Raw genomic sequence first — 23,348 nt, forward strand, 5'->3', positions numbered from 1 at the left:
AGAAACTCGTCAGTCAATCATTGTTTTGAGGAATGAAACAGAAGATTTCATACAAAAGGTGTACACTACAGTCTTCAAAGTCAAAGGACAACTGGCTCTAACAAGCACAGAAAGAGATGTGGAAGACCAGATGTACAACTAAACAAGAGGATAAGTACATCAGAGTCTCTAGTTTGAGAAATAGACACCTCATACCGTAAGGTGCGTGAGAAGTGCCCGACAAGACAGTCACATATATGGCAAGTGCTACAGGAAGTGTGGGGTGAAATATCACCTGAGTATCTGGACAAACTGACAGCTGGAATGTCAAGGATCTGCAAAGCTGTCATTGCTGCACGTGGAGGATTTGTTTGATGAAAACTCTTTGAAGTAGTTTAAGAAAACAAATGTCAAATTGTAATAGTAATTTTCATGTTATTAATGTCCTGACTAAACATTGTGATCAGTTGAATGGCACTTCGGTGAATAAATGTACCAATTTCTTTCCATAAGAGCAAAATCTGCACATTATTCCAAACTTTTGGCCGCCAGTGTATCTATATATGTGTATATATATATATATATATATATAAAAATAAAATAAAAAGTAAAATAGGACAACTATTATGAATGTCATATGGAATGTGCCATCGGGACTTGAACTTGAAAGAGCAATCGAGCCTGTATGGAATCGCACTCTTTCTTAACCAGTCACAAGGTTCCGCTGTGAAATAGTGCCAATGTAGTTTCATTGCTGAATGAGAGCCACCACCTCTCTTTAGCATAAGTTACTTGTTCTACCCTGACGAAAATTGTACACATAACGTAGTTGGTTTAATTAGAAAACAGGCTGTTAGATGAATTAAAAATGTTTATTAGATCAAATGTTTGCCACAGGTTCCAAAAAGACTAAGATCTAGCATTTGCGGTGTTTCGCGAGCCAACCACCTTCTGTGTAATATCATGTTTGCTAGATAGTCTACTCTACTTTTATTTTTAGAGAATAGATGGTAAGTCGGACATGCCTAAATTGCAGGTGTCCATATCATAGCAACTGCGAAGCTAACGTTGATTTAACATTAGTCATGTCTGGATTGGAAGGTCGGTCAGCAAAGATTGAATGCATACCCAGGGTGTTATGCAGAGCATTAATAAAAATCTGTTCACATAAATGCAGATTGGACACAGAGCCAACCATGGTAAAACGTTTCTGTAAATAAAACTGTTATCACTACATTTACAAACAACATCAAAAGCTGTTTGTCTATGCAAACAGTCAGATATCAGCTCACTGATCAACATTTATTTAATCTAGATCTAACAGCCTGTTTATCAATCACACTAATTACCTCTGGACTTCATCAGGGCAGAACAAGTAACTTATGCTAGAGAGAGGTGGTGGCACTCGATCAGCAATGATACAACGTTGGCACTATTTCACAGCAGACCCTTCCTCTTCCAACTGTGAACTGTGAGCTTCGTTGTGATTGTCAAGGAGGAGTGCGATTACATACAGGCTCGATTGTTCGTTCTGAGAACCCTGGATGTCTTCGTTAAATTTACCCGAATCTGAAAGTAAAACCTGAATCAGTGTCTTAAACTTAATCTGAATTTAACCATCTGAATTTGTGCCACGTACATTGAATTTCAAGTTTGATGTAATTCATGTTCAAACTGCTAATTCAAGTTTAAGTGCCAATGGCATATATATATAATTCCATATTGTTAGATTTGCCAATATAATATATGATTTTTGGTGCCTGTCTGAACAAAGCCTTTGACTTCATATTTTATCACTGATGTCCACACAGGTTTATACCAGTCTCTCTGCGCGGTTGGGTAGCACCACACTGGCCAGCGGGATGCTGACAGGAAGTTTGCAGGGATGCACAGTGCTAAGGGGGATGCTGATTGGCAGACTGGTTATAGTGTCACCTGGAGCAGCCGTACTCTTCTCCTTATCTGCCTGCAGGAAAACAAGGGGTTTTTACATTTCCTGTGGACATGCAGATAAGGCCATACAAATGCATATACAAATAATTTACCCTATCTGTGCTCTTGAGGGTGGTGGTCTGTTGAATATCAGATAAGTGTGGTGAAGGGCAAGCCTGTTTTAATCCCAGAGTTGGTGACGATACCACACCAATGTCCCCCCTGAAAACACGTGGGTGATCAGTGACCAAACAACACAAAAACCCATAACACACCCAGTCAAATATAAATGATATAAGGGCTTGGAGATTTAGTTTTTCTGGCAATATTTTTCGGCCTTTTATTTCTGATTTTAAATGAAAGATCTAATAAAATCTCTGTATTAATGCTCTCATACTCGCCAGTCTCCAAAGTATTCACGATGTAGCTTACAATTTATTTTGTCAGCAACATCATTGTGAATACCATACATTTTAAATATTTCCCCTTGCATGTTATTTACATAAAATGTGTTTCGGACTTACCGGTGGATGTTCCCCAGGGCTCTAAAATGATTGGCAGCAGAATCTTGGTTGAGGTGCCTGCGGAGGGCGATCTTGGCTGGTGAAAAGCGGGTGTAGTCGGGTAAGGGCTGCCCTAGCTGCCTGGTTCTGGAGTCCGGGGTGGGTGGCACGATCTCGTGGTCGGGTGAAATGGGCAAGTAGCGGATCAGAAGCTCATTTTTTCCTATTCCAGCACCACCACATCTCTCGTAGCCGGGCGAGGCAGTGCCGTTCATGGACAGCTCAGGGCTAAGGCCATTGAGTCCTGCAGAGGGTTGTGGGGTGACTTTAGGGGTGTAATGGTCCAGTGTGGGGCGGTGCTCTGGGCCAGGCAGGGCTTTTCGGTAGGGGGAGACCTCACATGGGCTGTATGATGACTTGAGCTGCAGCAGTTCTTGTTGTCTTTGGCTCTTCTCAAGCTCCACAATACTAATCTAAAAAGACACCAAAGGGAAATCCGTTCAAATAAATGCAGATTGGACACACAGCCAACCATGGTAAAAAATATCCAAGCATGAGATATTGGGGCATGAGTTCAGTTTTCTGTACACAAAACTGTTATCACTACATTTACAAACAACAAAAGCTGTTTGTCTACGCAAATCCTACTATAATTTAAATAGTTTGACAAAAAAACAATTCACAAAAGTTATCAATTATTCACAAAAAGCTATCATCAGCAGGACTTGCAAGGAGTGGTCGCTAACAGTTAGTTAGACGAGCCGTTCAGGTACATCGCAGAGCACGGTATTTTCTTTTGCGAATAAATTCACTGTCGAAGTGAATACACATTTCTGCTGTGTTGATGCTGTTTCTCTGGGTGTCACATATCAGCGTGGGTTTAGTTTTTTTTCGGTACAGTTAAAAGTAGCTATAGCTTCTACCCTCTCCTGCACGTGTTGGTGGTGTGGCAGATCAGCTGGTCTTGTCACATTAAGGAGAGATCCGGGGATTAAAACAGAATCGAGTGGCACATTGTGGTGAACTTGCTCTGTGTTCTTGAGCTCAGGTTTCTGTCATGGCAACTGCAAGGTCACCGAACAGCAGAGCTAAGGGAAAGGATCCGGTACAAGCCGTTTACTCTGGGCCTATTAAAGGTTTCTCTAGGCTAGATGTGCACTGGATGGATGAGCTAAGGATGTCCAGCAGCCCTCCTGTTGAGGCATCGGTGACAAAATGGTGAAACTTGCCTTCCCCGAAAAGTCACTGCTCGAGTTCAGCAGTGTCACATTCTGGGTTCCCAACCCATTTTAGAGTTGGGCAATCTAAATTCAGGACGCAGTAAGGGGCACAGCCGAAACTGGCAGCTGCCAAACATCTGGTTGTGGTTCAGGACATGGAGTGGGTGAACAGCACTCACGGAGTATCTGTTCCACTACTTCCCCAAGAGAGTTTGTTTTCCCCCCTCCAGCCAAAAGGACTCGACAACTATGTTTCGTGTTGCACAGCTCTTGCAAAAAGAGTTTAAGGAGTGTGTTGGCACCAGTTCCCCCAGTGCCTCTCAGTTTGCATTTCCTCTCTCCACCCACGGGGTCAGAAAAGAGAGAGGACTGTTTGGACGAAAACATGAGTGACAAAAATAGCCCAGGTAGTGGGCCAAGGGTACACCTATGTGAAACATATCTCTCAAATAATGTCAATTTTAGAGCTTCAATCCCCAGCTCTGCCGCTAGATGGTGCCGCAGCACCATCAGTGAGATAGAGCCCCTTATTCTTCACAAAGAATGTTGCCGTGCATGCATAGTCCAGAGGGTTATTGCCTGCAATTTTCTGTAACACCACCTCTCTTCAACAAGTGTTCATTTCAACAGTGGAGGATCAGCTCGGATTTGAGGAAGAAATAGCCAATTTGCTGAGCAAAAGAGCTATTAGGCTGGTGGCGGACAGCCATCAGGGCTTTTACTCCAGGTATTTCATCATCCCCAAGAGAGGGAGAGTTCTCAGTCCCATTCTGGATTTGCATAGCCTCAAACATCTCAGAAGTTACAAATTCAAAATGCTCAAGCTCAAAACGCTCTCTCAATTTGTTCGTCCCAGAGACTGGTTTACGTCAGTCGATCATATTTTCACACTGGTGTTTACCAGTCACAGAAATGTCCTAAGGCTTGCTTATCAGAAAGTAGCCTACGAATTTTTGACTGTGCCTTCCGGACTGTCATTAGCACAGAGAGTGTTCAGCAAGTGTGTGGAAGCAGCGATAACACTGCTGAGATTAACAGGTCTCAGGGTGTCTGCTTACCTAGATGATCTACTGCTCTGTGCTCAATCACGGCAGCAAGCAGAGATGGATATGAGAGTGCTGGTGTCTTATTTGGAGAACTATGGTTTCAAAATTAACGAGAAGAAGAGCTGTCTGGTTCCCTCACAATAAATAATATATCTGGGTCTCAGATTAAACTCTGATCTGTATTGAGTGTTTTTAATCAGAGGAGCTCATCGGATCGATTTTCAGCTGTTTGTCCCTTTATCAGAGGAAAAAAGTCTCATACAGACTGTGACTACTGCAAAGGAGAGTTTCAGCACTGTGTCCTTGCCGTCACTTAAATTGTAGGGTGATAGTGACAGAGGGGATGCTCGCTCTCCATCACTGGAGAATTCCTGCATTCCTTCACGAGGGAACACCCTTTGGGGGCGGTCTCTCTGAGGAAGTGGTGACGACAGACGTGTCACTCACATGTTTGGAGTGGTAGCGAAGGCAGAATAGTGAATGGGGTTTGGCCCAGGTCACTACGGACAAAACAACAGTGGCATGCATAAACAGACGCGCGTTCTCCTACCTAATATATCTACATATAGACAGATAAGATAGAATTTTTTTACATTTAAAGGAATAGTTCACCCAAAAATGAAAATTCATTATTAACTCAGATGTGTATGACTTTCTTTAGCAGAACACAACAAACAAAGATGAATATTTCAGCTCTGTAGGTCCAAATAATGCAACCTCCAATCTCCTGAAGCTCCAGAAAACACATAAACACAGCATAGAAGTAACCCATAAGACTCCAGTGGTTTAATCAATGACTTCAGAAGCAATATAATAGGTTTGGGTGAGAAACAGATCATATTTAAGTTATTTTTTACAATAAATCTCCACATTTGACCAGCCACGACCAGCAAGTAGGTGACGATATGCAAAAAACAAAAGAAAAATGTGGAAATTTATAATAAAAAAGGACTTAAATATTGTTCTGTTTCTTACCCGCACCAATTATATTGCTTCTGAAGACATGGATTTAAACACTGGAGTCATATGGATTACATTTATACATTATAATTTGTTTTATTTTACATTATTATACAGAAACAGTAGAGAGACAGGGAAGTATTGGGGACAGAGAGGGGTGGGAATGGTATCAAGACACGTTGCTGGCCAGAATCCAACCTGCATCACCCATACGAACACCAAGGCTCAACATGTCATCAGCGTGGCTGCTAACCACTGTGCCATGTCTACGACATTTTTTTTTAAAGAAATAAAACTGTATACAGTAGTCAGTCTGCTCTGAACTGATGAAAGTGTTTGTTCATGTGTAGTACCTGAAGCTCCAGACAGTGGCGCTGTTTCTCAGAAATTTGTTTTCGCAGAGCCGCTTTCTCTTTCAACAGAGTTTCCAAACATAAAGATCCCCAGTCAAGCTTAAGCTCCTCGCATCGAGCCTTCAACTGAAAAACACATACAAAAAACACACAATAATGGTGTGATCATTATGATGTTTAGTTCCCTACTAACGCTAAACTAATTTTGCTCAAGACATTTAAGGTTAGCACACTTTTGGACTAATGGATTCCCATGACTCTTCCTGTTGCTCGTAATCACTAGATCGGACTTCACTATGGCTAGCAAGCAAGTTTAACTCTACACAAGAGCAATATCTAGCCAATTAAGTATTTATGACCAAAGCATAACTAGTAAATGTATATTCATTGAAGATATTTACATGACTTTTTAAGAATGTTTTAATTTCGATGACATTTCATGCCTGAAGACTCCATTCTAAAATTCCCTCATACTTCCATGTTGTCCATGAACTTGGGAACCCTGCAACTATCTTTCTGCTCTGTCTAGGCAGGTCGTGATGGCTTATTCTAGATCTCTCACCAGCACCAGACTCTGATCGCGAAGTTCAGCCATGTCTCTCTCCAGTTGTTTGGTTTGCTCTCTCAGCTGCATGTTGTGGGATGTGATCTCCTTCTGAGCTTGCACCAGATCCTCTGCTGTCACCGCCTTCACACCCAGCTGTCAACATTAGAGACATCAGGGTTTAACTTCAGAAAATAATACTAATTTTGAATTTGCCATTTTGTTGACAAGTAACTTTTCTGAAATCTACCAATGGATTTGTCAACAGATAATGCACATTTAAGTGAACTGAATTACAGTCTTACCTCCTCCAATTTAAACTGGAACAGGTCTCTGATCCTCTCTTTGTGTGTGTGACAGGCGCTGAGCAGCTGTTGGGCTTGACCTGACAGTTCTGTGTGTCTAATCTGTAACATAAGATCATGGGAAGATTGGGGAGAGAAATGTAAAACAATAATGTTTCAACAACAACAAAGAGCCCTTAAACCTGCTTAGATCACAAATCAGTTAAGAGGTGAAAGGTGATTGCATTTTTAGTTAAAACCACATGGTAAACAAGATTGAGACTGTGCCCACGTTTACATGCACTAAAGAATACGGTTTATTCCAGGGTTGGAATAGGGTTTCCAGGGTTTCCAAATTCGTACTCCTCAAAAACCTGTAAGAATGATGCCTATTCATTTATATGACCACATAAATCGCAATCTCCCGTAGAAACCCTGGTGTGTTAAAATAGTTTCTCTTGATCCATTAAATGGTTTAAGGAAAATGGCATTCTCATTTACACGATGTCTCAGAATGAGAATGCCATTTTCCTTAAACCATTTAATGGATCAAGAGAAACTATTTTAACACACCAGGGTTTCTACGGGAGATTGCGATTTATGTGGTCATATAAATGAATAGGCACCATTCTTACAGGTTTTTGAGGAGTACGAATTTGCGTGAATAGACTGGATAACAAACGTCATAAGATGGAGCCCAACAATTAGTCAACACGGTGGAAAGAATTCAGCATTACTGATAGTTCAGTGGGAAAAGGGAAAAGCACATACACTGTAAACTTTGCCCATTTATACACACCAATTTAAAATATCGACTACTGTCCCTCACGGTCGCGTATACTGTATGCGCTCAAGTACACTGTGGGAATCCTGGAGTTTGATGTAAGAGGGAAACACCACTATTGCAGTGTGAATCCCCAGCAGGTCATGATAGAACATTAAGGAAACAAACATGGCAACAACAAAATCTAATAAAATAGCAAAGTCTTCCTCGGATGCCATATTTGTTAATTACACAAGTGTCATGGGGAAATTACTTTGCTGTGGACAAAGCTGCTTACCGACCGTGTCGCATTTATCCAGGAGAAAAAAGAAAGCCGCTATCACAGTGCATGTAAACGGGAACTCCACTTTCTTACAATAAGCTGCAATCTCCACTTACTGGTGTCCATGTTAACGTAGTCAATGATAAACAATGTACAAAGGAAAACCACATGTCTTTACCTTCTCCTGCTCAAGAGCTTGCTGCAGGTTTGTTTGGTATTGCGGCGTTTTAATGTAGGCCATGAACTGCAGGTATTGGACTTTTATGTTATCTAGAGGAAGAATAAGAGGTTTACGTTAAGAATTAAGTATGGATTCTACCAAGTCCATGTTTATGCAAGCCTAAGTGCACTTACCAAGCAAAGTCTGCAGACCTGGTGGAGTCGGGCCCAGGAGAAGCTGGCTTGATGTATAATGTTCCACTTTGGGAGGTAGCGGATAGAATGGACTCTGAGGTGACCTGTATACATCTGTAGATCAATAACACAAGGGTCAACTTAACGAAATACCAAACTCTTCATGAGTACAACCACTTTCAACCAGTTAAAGGGACAATTCAGCCAAAAATGAAAATGTCATAATTTACTCAATACTTTTCATGTTTGGGTGAACTTTGGGAGAAAGTGTCTCATGACAGTGTGTTAAGTATGATGATATGTGTGTCTCACCCTGAGGGGGCGCCGCTAAAAGGGTCTTGGCGTGCAGCAGATCCAGGGCACTCTGGCTCTGCTTGTTCTTGCGTTCTGCTGCAGTGGCAGCAGCCGCCTTTTTGGGTCGCCCACGCTTCCTGCTGCCCATCTTGCGGCCCCTGGATAGCAATTTAGCACGGCGGGGTTTGGGCGACGGCTTCACGGGAGCAATGGAGTTGAGGCACTCCTCTTCACCACCTGATTCGTTCTGTGGCTGCTGCACATGGTAAAATGAATTTCAATAGAAATTAAATGTTATTAATCAGAATTGGTCTATATTATTTGTCCCAACCTGTGCAGTCATGGTTATGACCAAGAAAACAATAGTTGTTTAAAAGTGCACTCCGTGATTTTTAAATACACCTCTCATCTTCTGTTGATCGAACAACGAGATAGTCCCGCCAAAAACTCAGTCAATGTCATTGTGTCAGTATGGACGGGTCACTCAAAACAGAGTAATCAATGGAGTAGTATGTCCAAATCCTGAATATTCACAAAAAGCAAGAAATACCCAGATGACCTACTATTTCCAGTGAGAATCTGAAGTGCGGATCAACTGGACACTTTACAATCCTATAATCCCCCGGGAGCTGAGGCGACATCACATTCAAAACAAGAAAAGCCATGAACCATGAGTCGGACAGCTCTTTTCAACTTTAAGTGACATATATATACCAAGAAATGTACTCCTTTTGCTTAAATGGTGCTTGTTTAACAAAACCAGAGTAGATTCTTTTCACGTTATTACATCCTATATTCAGGTCATGGGTCAACACCAAAGTCCCTGGATAAAGCATGTCCAAAATCTACTCATCCTACTCACATGCATACCTAAAGAACGTCCTGTTTTACTGGCCGAGAAGTGCATCCTTTATAAACACAGTATGAATCCTTGACAGTATGCAATTTCCAGTGCAGGGAGTGTGTAGTTTTTCGAAAAAATGAACCTACAAAGGGCTTGCTTAAAGTTACACACTTCAGCTTTAACTATTATGAAATTAACTACAGATATCTGTAACAGCATTTTGAACATGAGTAAATGGCAGATCAGTGTGAAAAGTGATTTATTTACTAGTGCAAACCTAATTACCAAAAATGAGCATTTTCACAAGTTGTAATTCCTTTGCTGATATCAAGAATTAGCATTTGATTTGCATAATTTGATTTGCATAATTTGATTTGCATAATTTTCAGAGTAAATGTCGAAAGGGCTTGCAATGAGTGCCACCATGTTCTGACAAGCTTAATATTACTGTCCTTCTCAATAATTCCTTGTAATTGGACACTTTCACTCTACAATGTCATCAGTAACTGAAAATGCTTGCTCTTGCACAATGCTGCTTCTAAGATGTTAGATACCAAACAAAACTCAGTGAACATAAAAATAATACTGAGTGCACTTTAAATATAGGAAGAAAGTTTATAAAATTTTGAAAACACAATTTTTTCCCACACTGATGAATCACATAAAATAAGACCAGAAACATTTATTAAAGGTGAAGTGTGTAATTTCTGTGCCACTATCTGCAATAGGAAAAACTTGCAAAATTAACGAGTCTTCAAACAAGCACTCCCCTTGTTCACCTTTGTTCAATAAAAATGTCCTAATCAATTTATAGGACATATGCAGTTGGACAATGGTGATTTTTGCAGGTCTACCTTTTGCTCCTTGGGTTTGGTTGGGGTGGTGGTGTTGCTCTTGTTCTCCTTACTATCCTTCTGCAGACGTCTTCTGGACGCCTCTTGCTCCTCCTTTAACCACAACACACATTGTACGAAAAGATTTAGCTGGATATCTTGTACAAGAACCAATGAACAACACATTAATTAGAATTAAGCATGAACTTACCCTGAGTTTAGGATTTTTGAGACTAGAAAAATAGTTTTCAAGCTGCAAAATAAAATAAAGCCTTTTGTTAGATAATGCTTTGAGTCACTGGTTTAGCAACCAAATATAAGTATATGTTAAGGCCGGGCAAAATTATTATTTATTTTTTTAATTATATGTTTGGCTTGATTTTGCTGCGAATATAAAATTCAGAGAATTGTGAATATCTTGTTGATTTTAATAGGCTTTTTATTTTGCCATAAAGTTTCCCAAAAGACAGTGTCATTGGACTAGCTTCAAGATATTTCCTATGCGTGCATTAAGACTTTTATTTCATTTCCTTGAATCAGTGCAAACTGTCCATTTCAATGAATCAAATAAAAAAAAAATATTAGTTTCAAAAAGGTTGTTTTATAAACTTTTTGCATAATTACTTTCAGAAACATTCCCAAAAATCTCTGGTGGTATTTTTTATGCATTAAAATGCTTTAATAAAATGTGTGTAGGTATATATTGCCATTTATTTATTGTTATACTGGCGCATATAAACAAAACATATGAAATATTCGTCCTTTAGTTAATGTATTGAAAAACAGGAAAATATACCCCTCCCCCCACATACCTTTTTATGGCATTTAAAATAAACAAATAAATAAATACTGATGTACAGAATATACATATATATGGAATTGCATCAAACGGCTGCTTTTCTAAACTAAAGTGCCCAGACCTAACATGAGTTAGTGTAGTTTCCCTTGGTGAGATTATGTGTCACGTGAGAAGCATGTGTAACATAATTTGCCTAGCAATAAAGACGAATGCAAATAAGGCTCCCATTGTCCACAGTCAGAGGAACAACAAAACCCATGTGACTCAAACAAAAAAGGCACTTACTATGGTGCGGTCTATTGTATGCAGATAGTAGGACACTGGCTTCCCCGTCCATGACACTGATCCTCTTAAAGGCGACAGCTCAACAACTCTCATTATTGTGCCAATATCTTGATAAAATAAAAACCATTAGACATCAAAATAACAGTTTTAAAATTAATCAAGCAACTTCGAAATTTGATTTAAAGGAAAAGTTCACCCACAAATAAAAAGCAGGTCTCAAATATTATGTGTTCTAGCGTTCTAAACAATCCATAGTGTGGAGATCAGTCACAAGATGTGCGAGAATGATGTTCCTATTGATGTCATTTAAAGTTTAAATCAGAGTTAAAGTTTACTGTACAGAATGCAGTGGCCTTTACATTCTGCAAAAATGTTTCTTGTTACACAGAAGTATAGGTGTATTTACACTTGGTCTCTTCATGCGTTTTTACTGATCGGATTGCCATCCAATTAAACACATTCCATTTACACTTGGCCACATCAATGGCCAACAAACGGATATAGTATCCGATATTCAATTCCTGCACTATATGCAAATAAAAATGTGTTCACTTCCGTGTTTATGCTAATGCAGGGCAGCGAATTTAAAATATTATATTTTTGGTTAATTCCAAATGACTCTGCCCGGTGCAAGGGTATCTGTGTGCATGTATTTTTCCATATTAAGATACAAATGTCCATTTATGTTTGTTTCTTTACCGATCTGCATCAAAAAAATTAAGAATAATCTGTGACGAGTTAGTGTTATTTATTGTGCAACACAAACCCTTGCAAATACTCTCAGCTATTATCACATTTTCCCTATGCTGACATAGCGCTGTTTGGGAAGAGTAAAGTTTAAAAAAGTTGCTTGAACAGCCAGATGCAATTACACTTGAATGAGTTATGCCTAGAGGTGGTTGAGTGATCTCAAATCTATTGGATTTATAGTCTTGGATAGCTATCCGATCAGTAAAAACGCATTAAATGATCAAATGAAGTGTAAACACCCCCAAAGTCATAAGAATGAGTAAATTATGATAGAATTTCAATTTTTGGATGAACTGCCCCTTTAAGATGCAAGTTTAAAACTTACCACTCAAGTTTCGACTGTTTATTCGGAAGTTAAGAGGTGCAAAGGGTTTTGAGGATACAATTTTTCCACCTAAAAGAGACAAGACTGATATTGAGCTACGAGACTGATAAGTAGCTCATACTTCTAAAAATCCTTTTTTTGACTAGTTGCAATTCAATTGTTGATATCAGGGATGATATTTGCACTAGTAACAATGTAATTATTAATGTAAAAAATATATATTTTTATATGTAAGAAATGCATTGCTGGGGGCCAGTGTAGCTCAGTATTGTTAATGCAAGTTCGAATCTAGGGTGTGCTGAGTGACTCCAGCCAGGTTTCCTAAGCAACCAAATTGGCCCAGTCGCTAGGGAGGGTAGAGTCACATGAGGTAACCTCCTCGTGTACACACTATAATGTGATTCTCGCTCTCGGTGGGGCATGTTGTAAGTTGTGTGTGGATGTCGCGTGAAGCCTCCACACGTGCCAAGTCTCCGCGGTAACAACAAGCCACGTGATAAGATGCACAGATTTATGGTCTCAGACGAGGAGGCAACAGAGATTCATTCTCTGCCACCCGGATTGAGGCGAGTCGCTATACACCACCACGAGGACTTAGAGCGCATTGGTCATGCCAAAAAAAAAATGCATTGCTGATATGTGAAACTGGAATTTTAACTAATAAAGAAATTAATTTTAGATATCTGTATTTGAGCTTTGAATAGGAGTGGAATTGAGAAATTCTACTAGTGAAAATGCAGTTACCAAGAATTACAGTTTTTACTCTTTGAAATGACAAGTGATGAGGTCATTTTTTAATATAAAGAATTCAAATTGAATTACAGATGTAAAATGTAGCACTTTCATTAGTAGTAATTCCTTTCCTGATATCAAGAATTTACATATTGATGTCAACCATTCATATCCTGCACATAATTAAAAGTCAATTTGGCTTGCGATATTCCTCAACACTAAATTAATTCAGACAGGGGACCAATGGGTCATTGCAGAGCAGAAAAACAAGTCAAACGGGGGTCAAAGGTTTCACAGAGAGATGTTGAAACCGCTGCCTTTGAACTACACTGCGAGAAACTTCATTGTTTTTGCCACTTCAAATGATTTAGTCATACAACAATGAAATGATCAAAGTGAAGTGATACCATTTACTCAATCAACAAAAAACTGTCTAGTCTGACAGTGCAAGATTACAAACCTTCCTTCATGTTAGCAAATCGCTCCTTCAGCTGGTGGTCCACCTCAGGACCAAAGGCAAAGTTATTCACAAAAATAACACTGCAAAAGAACACAACACACTACAGACCTGCATTGCACATATACTCAACACGCAAACAGTTCTCAATTTTAATGATACAACAGTCAGTACGTTTACATGCTCAGGAATAATCAAGATATTGTGGATTGTTGAATAGTCGAACTTCAGTCCTCATCTGACCATCCAACATAATGTGTAATAAAAAAAATTAAGCAAGGATGTCAGCTGATGATGTGGTTGGATGTTTTCCAACTGATCTTCTGTCACATTAGAATCCATCCAAAAATGTGCATTCCTAGTGTTTGCTCTACTTGTTTTCATCGCTTTAGACTTCTAGGTTGAATATACGTTACGCAATACCGCTGTCTTTCAAAGTATGCGCACAATAAAGAGGCAAATTGTAGTCATGTATACATGCTGGACGAAGCTGAGCTACAATTGCATTATCCAGGTCTTTAAGTTTGACATCTCAAAACTTTGCAAAAAAGGTCTGGTACGATTTCAGTCAGACTAAAGCATTTACAGTGAGGAAAATAAGTATTTGAACACCCTGCTATTTTGCAAGTTCTCCCACTTAGAAATCATGGAGGGGTCTGAAATTGTCATCGTAGGTGCATATCCACTGTGAGAGACATAATCTAAAAAACAAAATCCAGAAATCACAATGTATGATTTTTTAACTATTTATTTGTATGATACAGCTGCAAATAAGTATTTGAACACCTGAGAAAAATATTTGGTACAGTAGCCTTTGTTTGCAATTACAGAGGTCAAACGTTTCCTGTAGTTTTTCACCAGGTTTGCACACACTGCAGGAGGGATTTTGGCCCACTCCTCCACACAGATCTTCTCTAGATCAGTCAGGTTTCTGGGCTGTCGCTGAGAAACACGGAGTTTGAGCTCCCTCCAAAGATTCTCTATTGGGTTTAGGTCTGGAGACTGGCTAGGCCACGCCAGAACCTTGATATGCTTCTTACAGAGCCACTCCTTGGTTATCCTGGCTGTGTGCTTCGGGTCATTGTCATGTTGGAAGACCCAGCCTCGACCCATCTTCAATGCTCTAACTGAGGGAAGGAGGTTGTTCCCCAAAATCTCGCAATACATGGCCCCGGTCATCCTCTCCTTAATACAGTGCAGTCAGCCCTGTCCCATGTGCAGAAAAACACCCCCAAAGCATGATGCTACCACCCCCATGCTTCACAGTAGGGATGGTGTTCTTGGGATGGTACTCATCATTCTTCTTCCTCCAAACACGGTTAGTGGAATTATGACCAAAAAAAGTTATATTTTGGTCTCATCTGACCACATGACTTTCTCCCATGACTCCTCTGGATCATCCAAATGGTCATTGGCAAACTTAAGACGGGCCTTGACATGTGCTGGTTTAAGCAGGGGAACCTTCCGTGCCATGCATGATTTCAAACCATGACGTCTTAGTGTATTACCAACAGTAACCTTGGAAACGGTGGTCCCAGCTCTTTTCAGGTCATTGACCAGCTCCTCCCGTGTAGTTCTGGGCTGATTTCTCACCTTTCTTAGGATCATTGAGACCCCACGAGGTGAGATCTTGCATGGAGCCCCAGTCCGAGGGAGATTGACAGTCATGTTTAGCTTCTTCCATTTTCTAATGATTGCTCCAACAGTGGACCTTTTTTCACCAAGCTGCTTGGCAATTTCCCTGTAACCCTTTCCAGCCTTGTGGAGGTGTACAATTTTGTCTCTAGTGTCTTTGGACAGCTCTTTGGTCTTGGTCATGTTAGTAGTTGGATTCTTACTGATTGTATGGGGTGGACAGGTGTCTTTATGCAGCTAACGACCTCAAACAGGTGCATCTAATTTAGGACAATAAATGGAGTGGAGGTGGACATTTTAAAGGCAGACTAACAGGTCTTTGAGGGTCAGAATTCTAGCTGATAGACAGGTGTTCAAATACTTATTTGCAGCTGTATCATACAAATAAATAGTTAAAAAATCCTATATTGTGATTTCTGGATTTTTTTTTTAGATTATGTCTCTCACAGTGGACATGCACCTACGATGACAATTTCAGACCCCTCCATGATTTCCAAGTGGGAGAACTTGCAAAATAGCTGGGTGTTCAAATACTTATTTTCCTCACTGTATATAATTTTACCCAAACTTATAAAGTGCATGTAAACGTCCTGAATAGCAAGAACAACATTTCATAATTTTAATTCAAAGTCAAAAGGATTTTATTTGGTTGGAAGTCCCATCTGAAAGATGCCAATTTGATACAAGCCTTTAAAGTTGCACTCAGTAATATTTAATGAGTTTTCAGTTAAAGATGCCATTGAAGAAATTCACTACTCACTGTCAGGGATGATTAATTACTGTACATCAGTGAGTGAAAGTGTCAAATAATAGAGCATTTCCTGATATTAATATTCCCGCACACTCACGGCGAGGTGCTTCTTCCTTCTTCACTCAAGAGCCAAAAAGATCGTAACAACCGAGCAGTGACGTACTGTTCCCGAACATTCAGACACCAGCCACTCTGCTAGAGGAGGCCTTAGAAGTACATTTAACTATGAGGATGTACAAAACATTAATAATTTGACATTATGTGTTATCAATGACTTCATAACTCATCTGAGTAGAAATCATACAAGATCATTAAAAATACAAGATCATGCTAAAAGTGCCATAATATACACTGATAACACGATGTTATTGTAAATTATGATTACACTGTTACTACTGCAAAGATGGGTGTATAAAAGAGTGTTAGTGGGTAGAATACAGACAAAAGAATGATAAGAGAGATCTTCCTATGGGCAGATATAAGTATTTGATTTATTCCTTTTGAAGACAAAATAAATAAAATTTTAAAAACAAAATGCATGACATTGCATGACATATTCTTGGAAAATGTTTCTACACAACCGATTGTACAAATGTAGGTAAGTTTGCACCAGCTCGCTAGTAACTTTTTGTTGACTGACCTTTACTGACTGAACAGGGATTAGCGGTTGGCATCAAAAAAGGTGGAGCTCCAGGTCACACCCACCGAAGATGTGGGCAAACGGCAGTAAGGTGTTTATCAGCGGGTAAAAATGTTTTCTTTAAGTTCACTCTGGCATGCTGTTACGAACCACTGAAATGAACTAAAACACCTTCGTGTTGGACAGATTTTGCTTTAAATTGCGTCACACTGCTCTCATGATTTTAAAATGACTAGTCATTTCTTTAGAAGTAAATCCTTTTAATCAGGAAAAAATTACTGAGTGCACCTTTAAAGTTCTTTATAAATTGTGCTCCGAACCCATTGGGGGAATGAGTGGATGATTGTTTGTGATCATACCTTGTGTTGGCTATTCGTTCCTTCCATTCTTCTGAGAGGAAATCTCCCTTTTCCAGCTGCCACATAAGACAAATCATATTAGCACAAACGGACCAAAGCACATCTCTTCAATTACCGAATGAAGAAAAAGAAAGGCAATAAGGCTTTCATAGTTCATAATAATCTACTGTAAATGCTTACCGTGTATTCGCCGTGCTTTTTGCCATACCACTTCATCCACCTTTTAAACTCTTTGTCCATTGACTGCAAACATAAAAATTCAGATGTGAACATTTCAATTTCAAACCCACTTTATAAAATGTTTAGTAAGGGGTTGGTGTGTATTAACAGATTTCAGGTAGCTTTTAAAGGAATAGTTCCACCAAAAATTAAAATGAATTTCCCAGTAGTTTATGGTGCAGTGATCTCGACAGAATGCTTGTACCTCTGCATAGGTTGCTGGAATGTCTGCTTTCTCAACACCATAGTAGTGTTTACAGTTGGTGGCTGCGGCCACCTGTAGGACTACTTGACCAACACCTGCAAATTTGGATAGCAAAGATAACAAACATGATGAACAGTCAAATGGTTGATAGTAAAAACAAAGATCCACTTTAAAATGAGAGGACATTTGACTAAGGCAAACTCATGAGGATCAAATAGTTACAATTTAAACAGCATCAAATGGCTTATTTATTTTATTTGATAAGTTTGGGGGGCACGTTTACTGACCACTGCCCAGATCCACAAAGGTGTCTTCTTCCATCATCTCCATTTCATCAATAATCTGGGCCACCAGGTCGAATGACGTCTCTCCATACACCTCAGGAGAAAAGGGTTCGTAGTTGTTGAGTTTCTCGGGGTCAGTAACAGAGTGATTGTAGACCTGCTGTAGGATATGTCGCAGCAGGCCGTTGGAAGGCCGCTTGTTGAGTTTCATGGGTTGGGTGGTCCCTTTCCACTACAACACACACACACGCACGCACGCACGCGCACACACACACACAACACAGTTTTACACATTATTTTCAGCAGCAGTATATTTCAAACTACTATTTTAGGACAAATGGAACCACAGAAATCTATTTAAAAAAACTCATGGAAGAAAACAAATGACATTCCAGACACCACACGTACACCTCTAATATGCCCGTTTTAGATTTTTTTTGTCTGGAAAGCATCACAATGTAATTAACACCTGCTAAATATCTTAAAAAGATCATATTTACAAACATTCTAAAACATTAACATCTCAAAGACATCTGCTGAATATCTTATTGACATCCGAGAGGAAATGTCTCACAGACGTATTGCAGATGAGCAAAAAACAATCAAATAGACGTTTGAGCGATGTACATGTGATATTGGGGATCTATCCTGTTACATTTATTAAAAGTTACTCTACAAAGTTAATTTAATTGTTGACCAGCATTATAAAACTTTAGTATGACATGAAATACCAGTTGGTGAATGCTGTCAATGGCTCTGTTGTACTTGTCACAAAGTCTCTGCATACTTTCAAAGCTGCAAGAAAACACAAAATAAATTCTTATCTATCATTTTCTTCCCAAATACAAGACTGAAAATTAAACTAAGCATTAAAGCAATGTCTATTTGTATTGCAAGCAATAAATTTTGCATGGACAACACATTAAATCACTAGACTTAAGATAAACGCAAAATCTATGTACAAATATGCATTTATTTAATAGTATATATTTACACTACCAATAGGAAAACAAAAAAATGCATAAATGTCTCTGTTTGTTGTCTTTTCAGGATGTTATGTGGAAATTAGAGTTCCTCACCTCTTGGTGTCGTAGTCAATAAGTACGTAGTTCTCCATGGCCAGCTTAAGATCTGGGATCTCCTCACATACCCAGCTGGACAAGGAAACAAGTTCAGTTTCTCCATGATAATGCATATCTTATGTACAAAAAACTGACAGAACAATCAAAGCTAAAACACAAAAACAAAAAAAAAAAAAAAAAAAAAAAAAAACTTACCGAATGGTTTCAATGATTTCGTGTGCAGCATCATGGTGTTTATCCTAGGGAGAAGGACATTTATAAGTAGGGTTCGAAATTTGAAGTCAGAAGTTTACATACACCATTTAAACTCAGTTTTTCACAATTCCAGCCATTTAATCGTAGAAAACATTCCCTGTCTAAGGTCAGTTAGGATCAATATTTTAAGTAAGAATAATTGTAGAGAGAATTATTTATTTCAGCTTTCATTTTGTTTAATCACATTGCCAGTGGGTCAGAAGTTTAGATATACATTATCAGTATTTGGTAGCATTACCTTAAAATTGTTAACTTGGGTCAAACTTCTTGGGGAGTCATCCTCAAGCTTCTCACAATAAGTTGCTGGAATTTTGGCCCATTCCTCCAGACAGAACTGGTGTAACTGAGTCAGGTTTGTAGGCCTCCTTACTCACACATGCTTTTTCAGTTCTGACCACAAATATTCTATCAGATTGAGGTCTGGGCTTTGTGATGGCCACTCCAGTACCTTGACTTTGTTGTCCTTAAGCCATTTTCCCACAACCTTGGAGGTATGCTTGGGGTCATTGTCCATTTGGAAGACCCATTTGCAGTGAGCTTTAACTTCATGGCTGAAGTCTTGAGATGTTGCTTCAATAAATGCACATAATTTTCCTTCCTCATGATGCCATCTATTTTGTGAAGTGTACCAGTCCCTCCTGCAGCAAAGCACCCCCACAACATGATGCTGCCACCCCCATGATTCATGGTTGGGATGAAGTTCTTCGGCTTGCAAGCCTTACCTTTTTCCTTCAAACATAACGATGGTCATTATGGCCAAAAAGTTCTTTTTTTGACCTGTTCCTTTAAGAACAACAAAGTCAAGGTACTGGAGTGGCCATCACAAAGCCCTGACCTCAATCTGACAGAAAATTTGTGGTCAAAACTGAAAAAGTGTGTGCAAGCAAGGAGGCCTACCAACTGGAGTCAGTTACACCAGTTATGTCTGGAGGAATGGTCCAAAATTCCAGCAACTTATTATGAGAAGCTTGTGGAAGGCTCCTCAAAACATTTGACCCAAGTTAAACCATTTAAAGGCAATTCTGCCAAATACTAACAAATTGTATAGTTGTGACCCACTGAAATTGTGATAGTCAATGAAAAGTGAAACAATCTGTCTGTAAACAATTGTTGGAAAAATTACATATATGTGATAATATAATGATCAACAAATGTAACCTCGACAAATATAGTTGCATTGTTCATGCAAGAGGTCGACCGATATATCGCCACTGATAGATGCTTTTTGGAATTAGTTTTTTCGCAAAAATCAATGCTGAAAGTTGCCGATAGATTTTCTTATTATTATTCCTGTTTCTGACACTGGAGGATTCTACAGTTTGAACTCCTTGATTCTACAGTATAACAGCGGACTCTAGAGGTAAAATACAAAGCATCACTGACTCGTGATTACTACTATCGATGAATGATGATCTACTGTTGATGAATTACTTCGCATACAGTTTTTATTAGCCTATGAAATGGTTTACTTATAGTGTTTACTGAAATACATTGTAGAAGATGATTGTAAGAGTGCATGTTTTGTTTTCCTTATGTGTTATTGTGAGCTGGGAGTGCAACTGGGATCTACCTTTTCCACCAACTTAGTTACTGGTATTTGCAAAATCTACTATTAGTCGACCTCTAGTACCTGCTACACTGTTCTTTAGATATCGGTCTCAGCATCAGTCATTGAGAAGCCCATTTTGGGTTTTAGTATTTTGCATTATTTGAAGTTATAACAATAAAAGACCATTTTTATTTCTCTCATTATACAGTTAAAATCTTTGAAATTTGTTTACTTCACTTAACTTACATCAGTGAGTGTCCTATTGTAAGGCATTGTAATCTACATTTAATGTTGCAATTCCTAAAAAACTGTCGATCCAACTACCTATTAAACGGTTTTATTCACAAAAGGCATTTTTTGTTTTATTTGGATGCTCATTACAAGGCTAAAACAGTTGTACATTTAACAAGGTAAAGTTTGTACAACAACAACACAAATTTGACCTTTCCAGTTTGCAGGGATGCAAACACATGTATGGTCAAAAAAGAGAGAGGTAATCGAAGCCCTCGCCCCGCGGAAATATCCAGATACTTACATTGCCACCAACCCCTGCCATCCCCGGCCCACCCCTATAGGCACATATTATGAAATACTGAAAATCAAATACACCGACACAAATTTGGAATTTCAATTTCATTTTTTAATTCTGAACAATAAACTCTTATTTAACTATCTAGCACTTATTCTTCTTGCTTTACACCTCCTTCCTCTTCTTCCTGGCCACCTCCTGCAACGTATCCAGGGCCTTCCGTCTGGCTGCATTCATTTTCTTTTCAACATGTTTGAGATGTGTCTGCCTCTCTTTGGCCAGAGCAGTGGTCTTGGCCTTCTCGGCACTTTCACATGTAGCACTGCAGCCATACTCCGCCTGCCTCTTCTGCTTTGCCTCCATCCTCTTCTCTCTGTCGGTCTTGTCCCTTCTCCCTGCAGCCCTAATGTTCCGGCAGAGAGTTTTATCAATTGGCCCCATGTTGATAAAACTCTCTGCCGGAACATTAGGGCTGCAGGGAGAAGGGACAAGACCGACAGAGAGAAGAGGATGGAGGCAAAGCAGAAGAGGCAGGCGGAGTATGTTCTTTTGAACATGCCAATGCCAGTCTTGCCCCTAGACCTCAGGACATATTTCAAAAAAGTTATGAGATGTAATGCTTGACGCAATGCTGCTAGCTAACCAACAGTAAGCAAAGTCAAGGGCAATATGTCTAGTTATACTACGGGGCTGTTGAATGCTTGATTCTGATTGGTTGAGAACGTTCTAAGGTGTGCAATTATTTTCAGGGAAACGCAGGACTATAGTTTCAAGTAGGTTTGACCGCATTACAGTTCCATATCACTGCGCGTTGTTAACTGTAATAACGGAAAATAGGATACAATTTATAACAAGAAAAAACATGCAGCCCCATGCCCTTGATCTGCAATTTTCTATGTCTAACTTCACAATCAATGGACACATGTAGTTTAATTTTAATAAATAAAGTATATAATCCTTTCTATGATAAATAGAAAATTAAACTGAATATATAAATAAATTAATAGTCCTGCTGCACGGGTTTTCGTAATTATTCCAGATAATATAACAAATAAATAATTATTGATAGGCCTACTTGTTAAAAAGGGCTTTGTGCGTTTCATTTATTAGGTTATCTACTGTCAATAATAGAAAACAAGAATGAGCGAATTAATTAAAACGAATTGAATTAATACATAAATAATAATATTGGCCATCATGCTTTTCTGTCTCATTATTGCAACATCTCTCTCTCTCTAATAACTGCATTAATAACTGCATAAAAGCCGGGCACACACTTACTCTAAGGCCAGTTATGAATGTAATTTTATACTTATGACTGATCATGCCCAAACGCGTGTTCAGCGCGTTCAGTCGGTGTTCAGAGTCGGTGTTTAAGACCTGCTACAGTCGATGGAAACAGTCAGTCTTTAAATGTTTCAGCAAGTCGTAAGTGTGTCCCCATCATTAGTCTGCTATCAGTGGCTCAAACCTCCGTTCCTAACTCTAAAAAAACGTGACCGCATTACCACCTCGGGTGTGCATTATTTTTTATAATAATTCAACGGCCTGTCGTCAATTATTCCTTACACATTAACCATAGTAAATCCATGGGCATGCATGCAGCATTTATCTAGCATTAGCCCTAATCTAGCATTAACAACAACATTGGAAAATCAGTAACGTAGGGTTTAATATTACTGTACAAGATAGGCGATAGTAACGTTAGCCAAGTCAGGAATTTAATATTAAAATGCATAACGTGCAAACGAACATGATTATAGGCGAACAACCTTTTCTATGTAGCTACAGCCATCCATAATTTGATCTGCTAACAAGCACTAACGTTAGGTCTTTTACAGGTTAACTTGATATAACGTTAGCTAAAACGATATATATGTAGGTTACACACACACACAACATATTACCTACCCAATTGAAATAGGCATTGTTGAAATGTTTAATAAATTACATGACTAGTAGATTATATAACATTATAAATCAAAAATATCCTTACCTCCAGTGATTTCACCAGTTGCCAGTAAGACGGGAATTCGCGGCACCGAACTCTGGTCCTCAGGGAGAAATTTGTTGAAGTGGCAGTTACGCAGCAAGAAGAAACACTAGTGGCTCACGCTTGCGCGCATGATATGTTTTGGCGCGCAGTGTTTTGATTTGCTTATTTCCTATTTACTTGTTTGGTGGATGCAATCCAGAATTACTGTTGGTGAAATTATAATCAGACAGACACCACCCCCCCCCCCACCCCCAAAAAAACTCTTCGAATCTGCACGATTCACACAAGTCACCCATGCAAACAG

The 23,348-nt window shown here is 39.2% G+C and overlaps 1 protein-coding gene across 4 annotated transcripts in view; it reads right to left on the reverse strand.

Moving 5' to 3' along the window:
- dot1l (DOT1-like histone H3K79 methyltransferase) overlaps positions 1 to 23,348 on the reverse strand; it is a 53,504-nt gene that overhangs the window by 22,088 nt on the left and 8,068 nt on the right. For 2 of the 4 annotated variants that reach the window (XM_052121286.1, XM_052121285.1), the window contains exons 2-22: positions 18,911 to 18,954; positions 18,713 to 18,787; positions 18,365 to 18,428; positions 17,637 to 17,865; positions 17,350 to 17,444; positions 17,106 to 17,168; positions 16,926 to 16,981; positions 13,544 to 13,623; positions 12,352 to 12,420; positions 11,277 to 11,383; positions 10,404 to 10,445; positions 10,214 to 10,306; positions 8,534 to 8,771; positions 8,222 to 8,335; positions 8,046 to 8,137; positions 6,843 to 6,944; positions 6,556 to 6,693; positions 5,994 to 6,119; positions 2,436 to 2,887; positions 2,025 to 2,133; positions 1,799 to 1,945 (exon numbers count right to left, since the gene is read on the reverse strand). In XM_052121286.1, coding sequence (XP_051977246.1) covers positions 1,799 to 1,945; positions 2,025 to 2,133; positions 2,436 to 2,887; positions 5,994 to 6,119; positions 6,556 to 6,693; positions 6,843 to 6,944; positions 8,046 to 8,137; positions 8,222 to 8,335; positions 8,534 to 8,771; positions 10,214 to 10,306; positions 10,404 to 10,445; positions 11,277 to 11,383; positions 12,352 to 12,420; positions 13,544 to 13,623; positions 16,926 to 16,981; positions 17,106 to 17,168; positions 17,350 to 17,444; positions 17,637 to 17,865; positions 18,365 to 18,428; positions 18,713 to 18,787; positions 18,911 to 18,954 — 2,535 coding nt within the window. Of the gene's footprint in view, positions 1 to 1,798; positions 1,946 to 2,024; positions 2,134 to 2,435; positions 2,888 to 5,993; positions 6,120 to 6,555; positions 6,694 to 6,842; positions 6,945 to 8,045; positions 8,138 to 8,221; positions 8,336 to 8,533; positions 8,772 to 10,213; positions 10,307 to 10,403; positions 10,446 to 11,276; positions 11,384 to 12,351; positions 12,421 to 13,543; positions 13,624 to 16,925; positions 16,982 to 17,105; positions 17,169 to 17,349; positions 17,445 to 17,636; positions 17,866 to 18,364; positions 18,429 to 18,712; positions 18,788 to 18,910; positions 18,955 to 23,348 lie in introns of those variants that run through there. The other 2 variants (XM_052121288.1, XM_052121287.1) reach the window with 2 other exon arrangements.

Source organism: Xyrauchen texanus, chromosome 48 (assembly GCF_025860055.1).
Source record: "Xyrauchen texanus isolate HMW12.3.18 chromosome 48, RBS_HiC_50CHRs, whole genome shotgun sequence".
Taxonomy (NCBI): domain Eukaryota; kingdom Metazoa; phylum Chordata; class Actinopteri; order Cypriniformes; family Catostomidae; genus Xyrauchen; species Xyrauchen texanus.